General features: G+C 34.2%; 1 protein-coding gene and 1 non-coding gene across 2 annotated transcripts in view; one reads left to right on the top strand and one right to left on the bottom strand.

Moving 5' to 3' along the window:
* The window catches only part of LOC134242842 (ETS translocation variant 5-like), a 45,128-nt gene extending 31,138 nt beyond the window's left edge, over positions 1-13,990 (bottom strand). The window contains exons 1-2 of the mRNA XM_062724989.1: positions 13,478-13,990; positions 2,674-2,820 (exon numbers count right to left, since the gene is read on the bottom strand). Of these exons, the coding sequence (XP_062580973.1) occupies positions 2,674-2,820; positions 13,478-13,519 (189 nt within the window). The 5' untranslated portion in view covers positions 13,520-13,990. The remainder of the gene's footprint in view (positions 1-2,673; positions 2,821-13,477) is intronic.
* A 2,373-nt stretch (positions 13,991-16,363) lies between these two features.
* On the top strand, positions 16,364-16,435 carry Trnaq-cug (transfer RNA glutamine (anticodon CUG)). Its single transcript has one exon. It is a non-coding gene; the product is annotated as a tRNA-Gln (tRNA).
* The last annotated feature ends 4,295 nt before the right edge of the window (positions 16,436-20,730 follow it).

The raw sequence follows: 20,730 nt of genomic DNA, 5'->3' as shown, positions 1-20,730 counted from the left end.
AATTTCAAGTAGAAAGGCGGCCGATTATCTTTTCTTGTCTGCGATTATAACAGGGTAAGTGAACATTTGTCAAAACAAGAGTTACAAAAGGTACACTGAAAACATCTCAGGTGATAAAACAATTGTCGAACATTTACAATTAACCACAAATTGCTTGTTTCTGACCGTGCGGTATTTGATTTCAAACATTCCGAATAATTTATAACATAATTATTATTTTAATACGAAATCTAATCTAACATACTTAAACCGATAGCTAAGGACGTCAACTTTAATATGTAATTAATTAAAACCCTAACTTAATCACTTTTAGCAATATATCTAAATAAAATCAAAAACCGTAGATCGATTCATATGAAATATTTTTTAAAAAAATTTAACTTAGCTAAGACCTCGCTAAGTTTGCTTTATGTTACGGTTTAAGACATACTTAAGTAGTACTTAGACAGGTCCTAAGATTATGCCTAAAACGTACTTAAGACCCTACTAAGTCAAAAACTTAGCAAGCTTTATGTTACGAGCCCCTGATTCCTACAAAACAGAGGCCTGTTCAGCAGAGCGAACATTCGCATGTGCTCCCCAAAATTCCTTATACCTCCAACAGTAATTCTGGCGAGCGCTCGCCAATGTTCGCTCTGCTGAACAAGCCTCAGGTATAAAAGTGAGGTCCAGCTACAGAAAAATGCTCTAACAGTCACTAAGAGACTTGATGCTAATCACAAGTATTATAATCCTGAGGGATCCAGATCCTACAATAGAAAATACAGGTTTGACTCACTAAGCGACCTGTGTCCTACAATAGTAAATTATTGGTATAAAAGTCCATTATTAGCCACCCAGGTCCTATACCAGAAAATTACAGGTTATAGAAGAAATCAAAGGTATTAAAGTCACTGGGGGACAGGTCCCTACAACAGGAAGTGGATCTTACATTTTACACATATCAAATGTATTTGAGTTATTTAAGGGAGGCATAATTGAACAATAATTGATGTTGATTTATCATTGCAAAGGCCAGTAGTTGAAAATTATATAAAGTTAAATCATAAATTTCATTTAACCACATAATGCTGTCCTAAAGTTCTGATAAAAAATGCATGTAAAAACTCTATCATGTTATAGTACACTGTCTTGGGTTTGAATCCCTATGTGGATCATGGAGACTGGTCCTTTGGATGAGACTGTATATAAACTGAGGTCCCGTGTAGCAGTAGGTGCTGGCATGAAAAAGACCCCTACCTGCTCAATGGTTCTGAGTGTCGAGCATAGGACAAAATTCGCAGCTCTCCACCAGCAAGTGATGGTGTCTCCATATGAGTGAAAAATTCTCGAGAGGGACATTAAAACAGCATACAATCAATCAATTTATATAATACACACAAACCTATATTAGAAGGCTTTTCTTGACAGTTTCAAAGAAGAGCTAGGTTATATTCTTCTGTTTGCATCTTAGTTTAACCCATTATAATCATGTTAACCTTGTAAATGACAACTAAAAATATTAAAAATGTAAGAACACATACTGCAGTTCCCTACTACATGTAGCAAATATTAACCAGACATGTTGTACAATGTATTAGAAGTGTAAAATTTTTACAAACTTCTGTGATTAAAAAAAAATTTAAATATTCTGAAACTTATAACACTGCTTAAATGTTCTTAAATGATTTTTCACTTTGGGATTAATTTAAGCTTTCTTCAAAATGAGAATATATATCTCAATACTATTTTGTCTTGTGTAGATCATATCTAAGTTATCTATCCTTCAATGCTAATACGTCTTGCTATTCACATACCTAAGTTATTGCAGCCCGGAGGACCGGGCTGCTCTATACATATAAGTTTAAGTATTGTGTATGGGGATTGGGGTGGGAGTAGTTATTTAGAATCAAAGGTTTTCTAAACATTGAAAAGATTGTTAATCAGAATGTTCTTTCCATTTATAAATTACGAGATACATAATATATTTACAACCCTATAAAAGTGAATCTGTAAAAATATATACATTTTTCATATATAAAGTTGCTTATCATTTACTATCGAAAAAACGACAGGTCCCTTTTTTTAGAACATCGAATTTTACTTCTCGGATAAAAACGTACTCTGCACAGTTCGTGTTTTATATTCTGAAATTGAAAATTAATACATTTTTAAATATAGGTGATGCGTGTGTCTAACTTCAATTTATATGTTATGCAGCCAACATTTACTTGAGGAATTGATCAAGTTTAAAATGATATCGTTTTGATTGATTTTTATCCAACTACAAGTTTTCAAAATATTTGCGACTATCGTCTCAATCAATTAGACGCATGCCTTTTCACACATATCGAAGCGGTTTGATGATCAAGACTCATTTCCATTGTTTACTTTATTCATTTCCCGGGCGACAATTGATGGTTACATCAATTAATGTTTTCTTGTCTCCCTTTGTTGAAGGAATTCTAATGTTCACTCATGCATTTTAGACAATGTAAACAGACACAATTTCTAAAATTTTTGCTTCCATCTAAAATTTTAATTAATATTTTTAAAAAGTTTGCAAGTTAGTTTTTTCAGTATCAGAGAAGAATGGCATCTTTCACTCAGGAAATGTCAATTAAATTAAGGCCTCAGTTATTAAAATACTATGGAAGTAAAAAAAAAATTGAAAGCAGGACAATATCAACTTACAATTCTGTCCATGCTTGACACATCGATATCTTCACTGGACATAAGAGAGATTCCATCGAGAAAGTCATCACTGTCTGAGTCGGACTCCGGACACGATCGCAGCGAGCTCAAATCCGCAACTTCTGTGGGTAAAACATCCACCATCATCTAAAAATAGTTCAATGATTCTCATGACTTCTTTTATCACAATCAGTACAAGAGCATTAGTCTACATCATAGATGTAATCCCAGACATGTATACAACTGACTTCACATGACAAATGTTAACCTACCCCGCAGTCTAAAATTGGTGTCATGTACTCGAATGTCGGAGCAAATTATATGATTTTATAAGTCCTCCTCATTAAAAATTAATAAAACACTATAATTGATATCAATAACACAAGTTTAATAACAACTTTTTTGTAGTCCTAAACTCAGCAACCTTATCATAAAGACTAAGTTATGAAAAATGACAGAATAAAATGATTGTGTTTGTTAATTGATGCAACAAGCAACAGGTTTTGAGATTTAAATTATTTTTTTTATGAAAGTTAGAGTTCAATTATTTTCTCTAATGTTAGATACCAACTGGAAATTGTTAAGCTTATATATAGGCATCTGATTCTGTTTAAAGCTGGGGTTCTTTACTATAAGTCTATAACACATGTGGTCATTTATTTCATGGTTCAAACAACCGGTTGTAAAAATAAAAATATTTGTTCAAGTCTAACTGAGATAAAGATATGGGAAAGAATGCGCTGACCTTATTAGCATCAAAGTAAACAAATAGAGAATTTAGAAATTTAAATGTCTCCCTATCATAACCTCAGCCTGAATTTCTAATACTAGTATGTGTGTAATTTTATGATAGAATAACGAGGAGTTAAAGTACAGCTTTCATTTTACAATCGTAAAGAGCATTGCAAAGTACACTTCAAAACAAAATAACGAGTGCACTAGAATTTAAGCATACATTTTAAACAAAAATTTAATACAACTTACGCGTGTGTTAAATAAAGCAATTAAGAACAGGGATATCATAGGAAGATTAATAATAAGTGAAGATTATGAAATAAAAACGATCTGCTTGCCCTTCAAGCATCATTCTCAAGGGCATTCACTTTTTCTTAACTTTAAGGGAATCTTATAAAGGTAAAAAAAAAATTACATAGCAAGGTTAAAAGGGACACAGGTATAAAAGAATAAAGAGTGCCCAGTTCTCTCCTGCTTTATTACACAGACCAACAGCATATAAATGCAGAGCTGGTCACCGGCAACCTAGACAGGATAAGGTTACAGAGCTCAGGCAAAAAGGGACAGAGTGGACTTCTCAAGCATTGTCTGTGAATAATTTGTCTGTTCTATAACCCACACTTAATATAAAAGCTTGTTAGGACTTCACAAACAACATATGATGTAAAGAAAGTACCATTCTAAAGGAACTGAAGTTTCATTCTTATGAAACATTTAGCAGAGTACCTAGTACATGTGATACTTTTTCCCAAGCTGTTCTGAAAGAGGTCTTTTCAAAATGAAGTTCAAATGCAAATGAGTAATTTTGCACTTCATGACTCATAAAATAATAAAAAATAATAGAATGTCAGACTCAGTTTTTCTCTCTTAAACTTTTGCTGTTCAGACACAAATGACAATGTTTCATACATGGAAAAAATAGAATAAAAGAAGTACTAAATCATAATCAGTAAACAATTTCATAAACATCTAAAATTCACAAACATTCTTCATATTAATTATGTTCACATATATCAGTTTTTAAATGCTTTTAAATTGTTTATTGTTTCTGCTTCAGAATCAACTAAAGGCAAATGTTTCAAAGAGCAAAGTAGAGTACATGTATTGTACTAAAAAAAATTATTCCAGGTGGTGCTCTGAACTTTAGAGGCAATTTTGATCCAGGCATCTTCACATACTACATGTATACGACAGCATAGAATCTGAGTGGACAGCAACCCCAAGAAGCTGAAATATCTACAGGCATTCAGAAGAAAGAATACTTTGAGAAGATGTAGTGAACAAGAAGCATCTCCAGGTATATTGTTGAAATAACGTTTCTCCAAAGAGTTCAAAAGAGACCACCTTCAAAGGATGCAGTTTGGACAGAGCTCCTCCAAAGAATGCAACATAGAGCACCTGTAGAGGATACTGTAAATCACTTTTTATTTGCGAGAACTTTATTTTCGCGTAATTATGCGAGACAGTGTGCTCGCGAAAATTTAATTCTCACGTATAATAGTATTCCTTAAGAATATATTGAGCAATACCCACAATTCTCGAAAATTTTGTCTCGCTAATCAAGGGTCAATGACTATCTCGTGAAAATAAGGTGTCGAGAAAACTTAGTGATCTAGAGTATATTGGAAAGAGCACATGTAGATAAAGCAGTGGAATAGAACACAGTAATTGGTGGACGTTGTATCTCCAATGGATGCAAAAAGCAAAGCACCTTTTGGGGACAGAGAAAGAGCACTTTTATTGGGTACAATGGACAAAGCGCCTGCAGAGGATGCAGTGGACAGAACATCAATAGAGGATGTTTGGGACAGAGCATCTACTAGCAGATGCAGTAGACAGTGAAGCTTTAGAAGATTCAGTGGAAAAAGCACCTATTGAGGATTCAGTGGAAAAAGCACCTATTGAGGATTCTGTGGAAAAGCACCTAGACAGGATTCTGTGGACAGAGCACATATAGAAAACGTACTCAACAGAGCACCTATAGAAGATTTAGTGGACAGGGCACATATATAGGATGCAGTGGATGCTGTTTTTGGACATAGCACCTGTTAAGGATCTAGTAGACAAAGCACCTCTAGCTGACAGTGGACAGATAACCTATACAGAATGTAGTAGACAGAGCACCTCCTATGGATACAGTGGACAGATATAGGAGAAAGAGCCCCTACAGAGAATGGGGATAGTCATACATGTAAACACATATCATAATGATGCTTCAAAAAGTTCCAGGGCCACTGCTTTAATGAATAAATTGATGAAATAATTCCTTGTTGATACATGATGTATGTCTCCCCTATAAAAGTACATATTATATATTTTCCTGGAAATGTGGAAACATGCAACTGTCTGTTGTGTATATTTAGGTTTCACAATGGATCTATTGATGAATGAAAAAAAAACAAGTACTTCTTTAATGTGATACTGAAAAAACAAGATGTGTTTGTGAAATACTCTACCTCCGATGGTAACACAATTCTCGAGTGGGACGTAGGCTAAAGTAGTAAACACTTGTAAGATGTTTTAAGGGTAGCAAAGGTCAAAGGTCACAGTTAAGGTCACTTGATCAAAAATTTCTGTACCAATAGAAAGGTCTTGTCATAATGAACACTCATGTCAAATATTAAAGCCTTACCCTTGACAGCACAATAATTATGGGCTAGGTTAAAGTTGACAAAAGACAGACAGACAAACAGACTGACAGGACAAAAACTATACCTATGGGATCTTTGATCAAGGGCATAAAAAACTGTTGCACATTTGAACTTGTTTTGTACAAGTGATACAATATCATGGTCACATGTAAACATACATATAGTCTCAAAGTGTTTTAGCATGAGCCTGTACTGTCTTATGACTGTTAAAAAAATAGTTTCTTTTCTGATTTTATTTTCATCTGTAATTAAATACTCATGATTTGTGACACAGTTTATATATATCTTTCTCTCTGCGCTATGTATATATCCTGTAATTTTGTAATACAGATTACAGATCAAGATCATGTTTTCCTGTCTTCTACCCAAGCAAAAATATTCATTCTTTTATATTCTGGATAATACAATCCTAGATTAGAACAAATTCATTCTATTAAAATTCCCTCCTATTATCTACTATTTGATTTAAATCTTCTGATAATAAAGGAAAGTAGACAATTAGTGTTAAAACTTTTAAAATATTTTTTTAGTGCCCCAATAGTTTGACAAACTTCCTTCAGCAATGTTAGAAGGAAAAAACTGAGAAACTTTTCACTTGTATTACCCAGAATGTGTTGACCATATCAGAAACATGATTTTTTTTTGGTTGTTATATACTGTACATGTATTACTTATGTATGTTCCACATCATTACACAGGTATGCAATCCAGGTGATCTGTATCAGGTACACACATACCTTACCTGGGAATTACAGACAGTTGCATAAGTGCAGATTAATGCATAATAATTCAAACACAATGACCACTTATCTAATGTAAACTTGTTTTACACAGAATTCCCTATCTATTACATAGGCATCAAATACACCTACCCTATTCACCTCAACTGTATCCTTTTTAATTTGCAAAGGAAATCCAGAATATACTGCCAAATCTGACTGTAGAAAAAGCCTATTTTCACTTGAAATATTCACATAAATATTGCAAATGACACATTGCAAAACAAACTTTGTGCATTGCCAGGTAAACAGTGACTGCAGTCGTCTCTATCAGACATTTACCTGGCCGATGACATACCTGAGCCTGCTGTGAGAGGATTTTCCCTATGTGACCTAATTCACATGCCTCTGTTGGGATCTTCACCACACCCTAGAACCACTTGAGCCTCTGATGTTGGATATTTGTTTTATACATCTAAATCATTGACCAAGTTCCTAACACAGCAATAACTCCACAACAAGATAGGAGACAACAAGACAACACAATCCTACCTCAACTAGTAAAATTATCATTCCAAGTCATTCAAAGGGTCCATTTAAAAATATAAAGAGGAATCCTTACATTTCACCTGACCTTTCATAACACAAGGAAAAATAACTACTAAATATAATGAAAATGTCTACAGATAATGCTTAAATAATATAATGTATACTGGTTAATTTAACCTAAGCATTAGGGCTGCTACTTCTAGAAAGAGATGTAAAGTAGACATAATACCTACATGATGTACGGTAATGACTAGCATCAGCTTTTTGACAACTACTAATAACACAATATTAGAGAAGTATTTATGGCATTCTCCCAAGCCACTGTGACAAAATGATATTGAAACGACACACCTCAAGTCTCTGGTTTAATGTACTGGGTTATCATGGTAGAATTGATTTCACACATGCATGCTGAACTGACATCTGCGCTACTACAGAATGTGTGTTTGAAATATAGAGCATGCTCTCAATAAAAGTAGAATACAGAAAATGCAGTGTTTTCATATTTAAAATCATATTTATAAAACAATATTTTTTTAAAATAAAAGCAATAAGTAAATAAAAAGAACCACCTATATTTTTTTTATCTTTCAGGAATGGAAAGAGAAGGGGGAACAACTCTTTTATGTGTCGGACTGTCCCTCAGTTTTCTTACAGTTAAGAATACATGTACAACTTAATAAATGAAGTGGTAATTGGTCATTGATTAATCCAGTTAGCTGACCTGGCAGTTACTCCAGCATGCTAGAGGTTCACAGCGAGATACTTTTGACTTGGCACTGCGTAACCGAGGTATATAAGGAGCGTAGGGACGTTAACCGAGGCTCTTACTTGTAGGAGTAACCTGGCACTCAGCTTTCTTGGACCAGTGATGAATGCTAGCTGACCCAAACTGCTTTTTGTTGCACCAGTGGTTAATGTTGCATGACCTAATCTGCTAGCTTTCATTGGTCTATTGATGACTTAGACTGCTTTTTTGTTGGACCAGTGATAAAATGTTACTGGACCCAATGCTAGTTGATTTACTCTGAACAAGTAAGTGCTGTACAGCTGCAGTCCCATAGTCATAATTTTCCTCAAATCTAGGCTGTTTATTCAAAGTGAGATGAACTGACACTTTAGTCAACATTTTCATCATAGGGATTTGAACTCTCTGTACATAATAAGATTGTGATAAATGTGTCCAAGAAATGGCCTGAACTTTTGAGGGAGGACTGAAGCAATCATACATCAAATGTTGAATAATGACCTTATAGTCATTTTAGTCACCGATGGACCAATCACCTGGTATCATAACATGTGATAAAAGCTGACAAGCAGTGAATTCTTATGGTCATATCTCTACAATTACATTTTACCAGCTATTAAGTTTTTATATGGATGAGCCTTATAAAAGCGAGACTCTTACTTTTTACAGGTCTTCACCACTGAATTAACCATGCATGACAGTTCGGGCCCTAGAAGGACAGTTCATGCACCAGTAGTCTGGCCTGACTAAAAGATGACCGATTATGGTCAATTGATTGTGCATATAATTCCCTAATAGTACCATCAGGTGTCCCACTCTAATGATGTCCCACAGTATACCAATGTAAAACAGTAGTTATAACGCAGATGTTGCATAATTAATGGAAGAATATAGCACCTTTCTCAGGTACACTGGAATATGATTATCAGATATCTATGACATATTAGATTACCAACAAAACTAGTTAGCTTAGATTTTTTAGGGACAGATGATTTGTTTACGAATTTGAGAATAAATCGATGACAGGCCTGATTCATACTGGGATTGTCCACCATATAGTCATGGGGTACACACGCACCAAACCATCCTAACCACAGCCAAGTGATGAACAGAGACATGAAATTAAGATAGGTGTTTGCTTTGAACACTATGGAGAAGCCGGGTTTTAAATTTTAATCCCTCCGATTGATTTTTCTGTCCCAGTACTAACAGTGATCCTGTGCAGCTGTGCGTGGTTCTGAGGTTAATCAAGAATGACCTGATGGAAATAGATATAATTAATCAGCGTCACGCCCAGGGCCCTCTCATATATAGGGCTTAATTCCTCTTGTAGGGCTCCCGACCACACCGTATCTGTATTCTGAATGCAGAGTATTATATTTGGGAGGAAATGTCTTGAATATTGATTTGTTTTTAATAATTATTTTTTTTAATATATGTCAATGAATGATTGCATTATGGAGATCTATGAAAATTGAATTTTTAGCTAATGAAGATTATAATAATAATAATGAGGCAAACATTTTCCCTGGGAAAATTGCTCTGTATACATACCACAACAGTACTTGTAACTGATTTATGACATTTAGAGGGTGCATGCTTTATTAACTGCTTTGTGTGTGTGTGAAAAGTCCAAGTTGTACACATTGATTTGATGGCACTTACAACATGCATAGGATTTACAGCTAGTGTCAAGCTCTGTGTGACAGAGAATTCATGTATATCCCCTGCACCAATTTACTTTGATGCACTAGTAACTGGTACTTGTTCAAAATTCCAGTACTGATTGGCACTTACTTAGTAATGAATACTTAAAACAGGAGGCCCTCTATTTATAATATGACTGATTTAGAACAGCTGTTCAAGTTTTATATGAGTATAATACATAAAAAGTATTTTGGGCTGTGGATATTGGCCTGGGTAGCTCAGTCAGTAGAGCACCTGACTAGTGATACAATTGGGGTCCTGGGAATTCTTGCATGGTCCAATCATATATTTTCTCCTTTTCTTTTACAGATGGATTAACCATCCTTGGACATGCAGATGAAAGTCCTGCCAGGGGAAAATAAGAAATTTGCTTGTGTCTTTGAGGCCAAAGACAATTGAAGGAGTTTTGTTTGTTTGTTATTTAACGTTCCTCTGGAGAATTTTTCACTGATATGGAGGCACTACCACTTGCTAGTGGAGAGCTGCAAATTTTGACCTATGCTTTCGTGCCAGCACCTACTGTGACATGGGACCAAGTTTATACAGTTTCATCCAAAGGACTGGTCTCTATGTCCCACAATGGGATTTGAACCAATGACTTAAGGATTAACTCCTTACTCTGTGACTCTAGAGCAGATGCTCTTACCACTTTGCCACACAGCTTACTGATTGAAGGAGTTAGTCAATGTAATGGCAGAGCTGCCAACATTCTGAAATGAAAAATAGTAAGGCATAGTCCGGGGACCGCCTAGGCCTCCTGCCGCTGAAGATGTTTTGTAAACGGACATGCAATCGGAGCAATTTGAGGCACGTTCCGTTTCCATTTTGTTTACTTTAAAACTTTGACATGAATGCGATCGGCCATCTATAGCTAAAACCGAAACGACGATACAAACAAGGGTTGTAAGGATTATGAATATTTAATTATAATAGTAGAAACTGTTATGCCAGTTATGAAAATTCCGGTATTATAAACTTTGATGGAGAAAAACAGAAATCAGAAAAATATAGAGAGAAATGGTAAAGCGTATTTTGGACGCTAATTTCGTAAGACTTACGCCAAAATCATAAGAGTTTGCAGCTCTGTAATGGTTTGGGCCATGGATATTGGTCTGGGTAGCTAAGTCGCTAGAGCACCTGACTTAAGTGGTGCAGGAGTCTTGATTCTAAGTCAATTCATATACATTGTAGTTTCTCCTCTCCTGTTGCATGTACATATCAGAATACTAGTACCGTATAAGTGGAAATTTTAGCAAGACGCAAATTTAGCGATTTCTCCCTAAAAATGGTAATTTATTTTTAGCGAGAGGAAACTTTAGCGATTTTAAAATGTTAACTAAAGAAGCTGTTACAAATCAAATGCAATAAATTTTTAGCGATATTTAATTTTAGCGATCTCAGGACCCTCGCTAATAATGCCAAAATTAAATCCTCGCTAAAAATTCTACTTATACGGTAATAATATAGTTTTATAATGTGAATGAATTGACAACTTAATGCTTATTTAGTTTGCATGTAAGTTTTTTTCTCTGTACAAAATGTTTTACAGGAGGTGGATGAAAAAAGACACAGATAAAATGAGTGGGTGACTACTTAACATGGATGGAGAGATAGAGGAGGGGTGTATTATGGAAGTATTAAGAGTTGATGAGAAATGTAAATTTTTTGTTGATTTTGAGTATGGTACTTATTAACTTAAAGTGTATTATCTGTGATAGATAAAATTAACTGTTGTTTATTAATCAGGTGACACCTGTTTACCAATATACCTCAATGTCACAACTCCATGATGTATGACAAAATAATGATCGAGACTTATAAGGATATATATCCAGACTGCTTGTTTACATGGAGACTTAACATCATTTGTCATGCATTGATGAACATAAGTCTGTGCTTGATCATATATTTAATGTATAGTACATACAAGAGTCCTAGCTCTCTCTCTCTCTCTCTCTCTCTCTCTCTCTCTCTCTGAAAGAGTATATTTTTATTTTTTGAACTACATGTATTAGTTTGTCTACCTCTGCAAAACTTGATTAATGCAGACTTGCAGCAATTGCAAAATTAAAAGTTTGCTGCTAAATATGCATAAGAACAAAATATATTTTATTTGGAAGTCAGATCTGTCCACACCATGACAGTTATCCTCATATTCATAAAAATTGTTAGAATATTTCATTTCTTTATTCTTATGCCTTGTCATCCTTATTAGTAGACCTAATTTTTATTGATCATTTTCTGAAGTACACTGGAGGCTTAGTAAAGCAGATTCAGACATAGATGAGCCATCGACAACGGAAGACTACGTCCTATACTGAGCCAGCTAAAAATCCTATGTTACATTCTTCTTAAGGGCACTTATCCTGAAGTCATGCAACTAAGTACATATATGTCTGAAATGTACTATGTCAACAACAACACGCATGAATGTGATTCATTTATATAGCCCGTCACAGGTAATCCAATTATTGCCTCACGGAGACATTATTGAATCAAACGAAATTTAAAGTTTTATAACAAAAAAGTCTGTTATAGAAGGTCAATGGTATATAAATATGAAAATATATGATACCTATCTTAGTCATGTAGATATAAAGAGACATGATGGAAATATGTGTAATAAAGCATCACGCGGCTGAACAATGGATTATGAATTATTCAGGACATCCTGAGTATCACCTGAGTAATGTATCAGAATCAGTGTACACCGATACAAATTTAGGGACCAATGTCATTATACATTCATTTTACTGATAGTTTTTTTCTTTCTATTTAATTGCATTTTTCAAATGGTTCAATCCATAAAAATTTGACGCAAAAAAAATTTAAAATGAAAGAAAAAAAGAAAATTAAATTGGGTAATTCCCATGTCTATCCTTATGTCAATGCATTGAAGCATGAATGTCTTACAGTGCAATATTTCTCTGAATCACCCCTTGCATGAGGTTCAGGGTCTATTTTTACCAAGCCAGGTAAACTATTTATCTACCCATTGTCTGTGATATATGTAGTTCTTGTAGATAATTGAGAGGTCCACAACAATAAAACTGTATTCAGGTCACTCACAAAAGGCCCCTTACTATCACATCTTCAGGTACCCTCCATAAAATTTAACTCAGTTCAATTAAGATGTAGATGATACAGAGACATTTTCTCTTCAGGTATTAATGTTTTATGGCCAAATAATGGACCTCCAAGCATCGGTGTATTTCAGAAGAGGACAGTTTGTAAACTTTGCATTGTTGCAGCAAAATTGGTCAACTTTTCGATAGCCCGTCAGCAATTCCACTTTGTATGGTTGTTAGTACTTGCTAACTTTTGCACAAGGAAACTTTTAAGTACAAATCTTTTATCAAGTGTCAAAATTCATAGGTCAAACGTAGTAATTGCAAAATTATGCAAGGAAGAAAATTTATAATTGAGGTGTGGTAAAGAAAATTCTGACTCATTTTTAAATTTGTTAGTGATCAGTACCCATATTATGTTGCAAAATAAGAGGCTATATATGTCTAGATTATTGTAAAACCGAGTATTAGGAAGAAACCAGATTGCACTGTCAACAGAAATTTTAAGACAGGATTGCCTAATTTTTTGACGGTTGTTTTTCCAAGGGATGTTAGTGTCTGAATACATGTAAGAGTCCTTCTCTGGTGTATAGAGTTGTGTATATGGATTCCAAATTTTATCCTTACCTGCTTGAGATCACAATAAAGAGATTTCAGCATAGCATCCATGATCCACTGATTTTAATATCCGTCAAAAATGTCAGTCAGATAGAAAACTAATCGAACACTTTGCACAAATGAAAAATGTTAGACTGTCTGAACACAAACATAAGATACATTGTAAACAGTCATCAACATCATCGGGGTTCATCGCAGGGAAACTTCACAACATACATTAAAGATATCAAAGTGTAAGACACTGTACAATAAAAACCATAGGTTACTCCCTTATTTATCATTAATGCTCTCCAAAATACAATCATATCCTTATCTCCATAACTTGTTTTGCCAGATATAGTATAATATTTTCCTTCTTGCCGGCCCTTGATGTATCTCCGGATAACCTCACAATAATCCCAAATCAAGCCTACACAACACACAGGAAACATACATCCGATGACACTTAGAGACGCGCGTCCTGTCAGCTCACAAGCACCTGCAGAGGGGAGGAAACACCGAGCCAAATCCCCACAGTACTACAGTACATACTTAACCACCAATGTTGGTATTTACCTGAGAGAGCTATATTAGGCCGGTCCCTCTCTCCCTGACATGGCCCAAGATGATTCATGTAGAGCGTTGGTCATAAAAGTGTAATCTATATTGCATCATATATCACTACTCAGCTATTGACACTAAGTGTTCGATGTTTTACCCACAAAAGTCACCAAACAGGGAGGTAACCATAACCGTGGAGGGAGACAACTTTCGTCCCGTGTTTTTCCTGCTTGGTGAAATCACAGCTGTCTGGAAATTTTACATGCATGTCAATAATAAATCAGAGATGATCTGGCTTATATTGTTTACACTGTATCAGGTCCTACACGATTCCTCAATAACGTAGAGACTGGGCACATTTAAAAAATGTTTATCTAAATATATAATATCTTAAAATTTACACAATACCTTCGCCTCTGGATATACATGATTATGATGTAGTGGGTTTCTAATGACAAGATGGAGTGTCAAAAAGGCTGAAACCAGATCACACAAGATACCTTACTACGTTTCATTCAGGGACATGAATTTTAAAATGATAAAAAGACAAAAATCTTTTCACTACTAATACCATATAGGGAGCTCTCTTGATCTAGGAACTTTGTAACCTTGAGCATGACTTTAAAATAGAGATCCTCTGTGAATAGCAATGACCTTCATCAGCACATCTTAAGTTGAAAGTCAAATTGATGAAGGTGAATTATAAAGTGTCACCTAGTCTACAATGCTCAGCTAATAATCATGATGATCAAGAGGAATTCAATTTAAGTTTCTTTCTCTCCCCTTTCTCTCTCAATTCTGTGACGTTAATAAATTAATAATTATATATAAAATAAGTAAACGTAATTTTCTCTAAGATTAATTTCAAACTGTTACATAAATTCTATCATATCAGCAAACATATTTTGACGGGTACAGAAGTATTATGGAACATGATGCAGATAAAGGGGGTTCCACCCCGACTCCCAAAAATGTTGATCTATAGTTTATGCAGTATACTGATAAAATGTAACACAGGGAACTCTCTTAAACAAAATCCTAATTTATTCCCTGGTTCATTAGCCAAGCATAGAAAGTTTATACGTTCTCAAATATGTACAAGCAAGGCCTAAAAAACACATGCATGTATAAAAATGCACACAATCAGAAAACTAATGCCATCAATGAAACAAAATATGCGTACATTAACAATGCACCACTGCCTATATAATGAAGAAAGCATTAAACGTCCCCAACACTTCACATGCTTGTTACCTTGTCCCCCAGGGTTTAGTCTGAGAACAAGACAGCCAGGTATATGCTAAGTAGCCTGGTCTGTTTTTTCTAATACAATTAAGCTTATGGGGTAGTTTAACTGGCAGTACTGACGTCTTTAGGAAACAGTTTACTAATGACAGCCCCGAGGATAAAATTTTATGCTTGCCAGCAGCAGTTTTGTAATTTTTGTCATTATTAGTTTGAGAAAAGAAGTACATGTCATACAAAAATTTGTACATTAAACATATATATATAGATATATGCCCATATGTGTGCTCATATTCGCATTATCTTTTCTTACAAATATGAACATTTTTCTATTGAATACTTATCAGCACTCTAAATTGCACTCTAATTTCAATATCAAGTGTTGACAATATGGCAAACTTGTGTTGTGTTTATCATGTTTACAAAACATATTCAGGTCAAAGGTTATAAATCAATATATATGCAATATCGAAAGTTGATTCTCTTATATCTTGTGTATTTTGCAATGATTGTGAATTTATATTGTGCGTAAATAATAAAAATATATCCGGTATGACTAAACAAACAAATACTGTTAAAAGACCCTCCCACTCGACTTCAGAAAATCGCCAGATTCTGAGTCAGCGCCAAGTTGGAGTAATATTCAAAGAAGCACCCTCCCTTACCAATGCTTACAATACAGATGTTGTACAAAAATACAATCAAATTCATAAAAACTGACAAAACAGAGAGATCTACTCACATAAACTTGTTCTGATCACAGGTACACAACCGTCACACCTGTAAATTGCTAGGTATAAATATAGCAGTGGTGCTAATCGTCGTATCGTCTATCTTTTTCGCGGAAAGTGGAGTTCCCCAAATTTTGACTGATTTGATTGGTTGAACTATGTTTACATTATTACGTATGCATGTCAAACATAGGTCAATAAACACATATTCATAGTCATGTACTACACAGGTATAATTGTGATAATAATGCCTTACAGTGTCATTTATTCTTTGATGATATCTGTCAATCTGCAGCAAAATATTGACTGCATTCTGTGTTTGCATCGAGGGATAATTTATTACTAGTTTGAATAATATTTGAATGACAGTTTATAAGAAGGTTCCATGGTGTAATGGTTAGCACTCTGGACTCTGAATCCAGCGATCCGAGTTCAAATCTCGGTGGAACCTGAATTTTTTTTTTTTTTTATGTGGGGGGGGGGGTCCTAGTAAACAACAGATATTTGGTCAGTTAAAGTATAATTTTATCAAAGAAACATTTGCAAATAAGTACAATATTGACAATATGGGTTAAAGTGTCTTATATTTAATCTTGATTATTTCTCTGCATATATTTAAATAAACATGCTACATGAATGGAAAAAAAGAAAGAAAAAAGTTGGTCATATTCATCTTTGAAAATTGATAATACAGTTATTTCATTCCACCCCAGTTCCACAGAGGTGCATTGCCATAACATTCAGGCACATAAAACCTGGGGTGAGCTGTCAATCTGATGAAAATCAGATCTTTGTTATGCTGTACAGTGACCATTAGAATTTCAGAGCATAACAAAGATCTGATTTCATTCAGATTGGGTGAGGTGTAGGGGTGAAGGACAACAGCACCCCCCCTCCCACCTTTTTTTAATAATAAATGTAATTTTTTACATTTGATTCAGGATAAAAATGCTCATTAAAATGGTTCATGCCCCCAACTAATGAATCTTAACATTTCTTCTTACTCTAACACCTCATCATCTCATACTCAATGGAACCGATAAAAACATCAAGATATCCAATGATATCTAAGGATTCAAGATATCAGGGGTAAAATACTTAAACAAGAAGTTTGTGAGCCAATGCTCACTAGTAATACCCCCGGTCTGATGTGAATATTCACTATCATGTTAAAATACACAAGTTCAGTTAAAGGCAGATGCACCGATAAATACTAGGAAGTTGAGGCATGCCTCAGCAAAGAATGTGAAAAAATTTCAAGCATCTGTAATGAGTAATTGCTGAGAAAACTTTGACGAAAATTTAAAAATGTTATGGACAGACCCACAAGGAAAACATTATACCCCCCCCTCATCCGCAGCGGGGGAATAATAATAAGCTGTTCAGACTTCAGATCACGTTGACATATTCAAGATATTCAAAGATATCCATGTTTGAGATACCAGTGTTAACTATTTCAATTGAGAAATCAAATCTAACTCATTCCTCTTTATATATCAAGATCACATTGATGCCCATTGAGGAGGTAAAATTTTCCACTCGAATGAAATGTTATGAATATTGATTGTCAGATAAAAACATTCTCTTCTCTTTAGAAGGAAAAAAAAAAGGTTCAGTTGGAATACCTGTAAAAAAGTATTCCATATATACTACCAGGGGGTACATTCAATCTAATTGGGATTCCACATAAACATTGAATAGTCATGTGTTCGACCAATACATGTGTTGTGATAATTTCTATAAACATGAAAAATTCATGATTCCAGATATAATCCTTGCAATATATAATCTGTACAAGTGGAGAGTATCCAACTCTCTCCTTAGTCCTTACACCATAAAATCTTAATTTTAGCAAAACTTGTTGCTGGCCATAGAGAATGGAGAATCTTAAAGCAATGCAATGAATACCTTTTTCCCATATCTAATGAAATGGGCATGTCATTTTGTAACATTTGGCCTCACCTTAAAGAAAAACAAATTCTATTCATATGAAAAATTTTACCACTTCAATGTGCATCATTGTAGTTTCATGATTAATTTGTACTATGTACAGTAAACATAAATATCATTATGGTAGCAATTGTGAAAGAGTTACTGCCCTTTATACATAGAACGAAAATTCATTGCCATGGAGGAATGCATATAAAAGGAAAAAAAAAACAAGGTTCAGACAACAGTAAATAAACATTTAATTAAGATTCATTAGAGAACACATAGCATTGATGTGAAACAAATAATAAATACAATACATTTATATAATGTACAGGAATCACAAATCAATTTGATTTTTTAAAAAGTAAAATATGTATAGCTTTATCACAGTTTGTCAGTGACAAACAACAACGTGAACCATTCACTAAGTCAACTCAAAATGTGATTAACATCAGTGCTAAATGCAAAATAACAACAACATAAAATTTTTAAAAAATTAAAACTGAAAGATCATGTTAAGCTTTCATACATAGATAGTACACTGTATATGTCGGGACCACTAAAAACTTACATTTTCAGTATGAGGTAATAAAATTATTGACTTTATGTAGCATTGTTGTATTTTTTTAACTGTACTTTAACTTCCAGGGTAATTAATGCAGAATTACAACATAAACTGGTATGCATTACAAAATCTTAAACATGTACTATATACACATGCGTTACTACATATACAGTGGACCTTCATATACATTTTTCATCGGGACAGAAATTTTAAATGTTATATTGTTTTGTTTAACTGGTGATTCAGTATCCGTTCACATATCCGCAAACTTAAATGAGGCTCCACTGTACATGTAGTACGCAAACTTATAATTACAGCAAGGCCATCTTTAAAATAATGTTTGCTTGCCCTCTCCCGACTCAGGGTAAAATTATAAAGTCAGTATGTGGAAAAATCTTTTTTTCTAAAAACAAAAAATCAAATTGTTGGCATGATAAGAGGAATTTAAAGACATAAAAAAAAAAAATTATGTCCTGGAATGTAAAAAAAAAGTTTTGAGTCTGGTCATTTTTAGTCAGTCTGTCAGGAGAGGGCAACCAAACAATTTTTTAAAGATGGCCCAATAATCTACTTATAATTGTTCACCACTTAATAATTTTATGCCTATTTCATTGTAATGTACATCTTTATATAAATATTCAAAATCTTTCTGCATTAGATTCTGTACTTTGAGGTCATTTACAAGAGCAAATGTGAAGCACAATGTGAAATGCACCTTCTGGTAGTAATTCGTGAAATACAATACCAAAACTGTAGGGGAAATACACTGAATAAATGTATACTGTGAAGACAAGATGGGAATTCAATAGCGATATGGACTATGTACACATGTGTTATATAAACATTCATAATTAGGAATGAAATCATTCACAAAACCTTGAGTATTCTTACTGTCAGATCAATTCTATTTAGTTAGTGAGAATCAAAACAGAGGAGCTTGAAGTCATTAAAATACAAAAAGGAGAAAGTAAAAAATAAGATCTACATAAACTTTACTGAGGTGGGTGAAAACTTGGAAACCGTAAAAATAAAATTTTTAGCCGCCATCCAATTTTGCCAAAATTAGCTATGGTCTTGGCATTGAAAAAATATTTTGTCCTAGAAAATAATTTTATCCTGTAAATTGCTAAAACTGCAGCATGATAATAATTAAATGCACAATTTTAAAATAAAATGAATTTGTATGTTGCTAAAATCCCTCATTTAATGGACAGGTATATCTATTTTCCTGACATTGTAATATCATACTATCATTTACTTCTCTGAATATACAACTCTTCAACACCTCCTAGTAAGTTTCCTATGCAGTGTAAGTGTCGGAAATTTAGGGGGGGGGAAGAATGTATATTTTAAAACAAGAGGCCCATGGGCCACATCGCTCACCTGAGCACTCTGAAGAAAATTGGTTTATTATTGATAAGTTTAAATCCAAAAGTAGCCCCATGACCAATCATGGCTTTGCTATTCTTGAGAAAAAGATTTTTAAAGAATTTTCCCATATATTTCATGTAAAACTTTGGTCAGCCATTGTGACCCCACCCTACCCCCGGGGGTCATGATTTGAACAAACTTGAATCTACTACCTGAGGATGCTGCCATATAAATATAATCAATTATGGCTTTGTTATTCTTGAGAAGAAGATTTTTCAAGAATTTTCCTATATATTTCTATGTAAAACTTTGGTCGGCCATTGTGGCCCCGCCCTACCCCCGGGGGTCATGATTTGAACAAACTTGAATCTACACTACCTGAGGATGCTTCCATATAAATATGATCAATTATGGCTTTGCTATTCTTGAGAAGAAGATTTTTAAAGAATTTTCCTATATATTTCTATGTAAAACTTTGGTCGACCATTATGACCCCGCCCTACCCTTGGGGGTCATGATTTGAACAAACTTGAATCTACACTACCTAATGATGCTTCCATATAAATATGATCAATTATGGCTTTGTTATTCTTGAGAAGAAGATTTTTAAAGAATTTTCCTATATATTCCTATGTAAAACTTTGGTCGGCCATTATGACCCCACCCTAACCCCGGGGGTCATGATTTGAACAAACTTGAATCTACACTACCTAATGATGCTTCCATATAAATATGATCAATTATGGCTTTGTTATTCTTGAGAAGAAGCTTTTTAAAGAATTTTCCTATATATTTCTATGTAAAACTTTGGTCGGCCATTGTGGCCCCGCCCTACCCCCGGGGGTCATGATTTGAACAAATTTGAATCTACACTACCT

The sequence above is a fragment of the Saccostrea cucullata genome, unplaced genomic scaffold (assembly GCF_032062105.1).
Source record: "Saccostrea cucullata isolate Sc308-1 unplaced genomic scaffold, CSIRO_AGI_Scuc_v1 ctg304, whole genome shotgun sequence".
In the NCBI taxonomy this organism is placed as follows: domain Eukaryota; kingdom Metazoa; phylum Mollusca; class Bivalvia; order Ostreida; family Ostreidae; genus Saccostrea; species Saccostrea cuccullata.
This window is presented reverse-complemented; position numbering and strand designations above follow the sequence as displayed.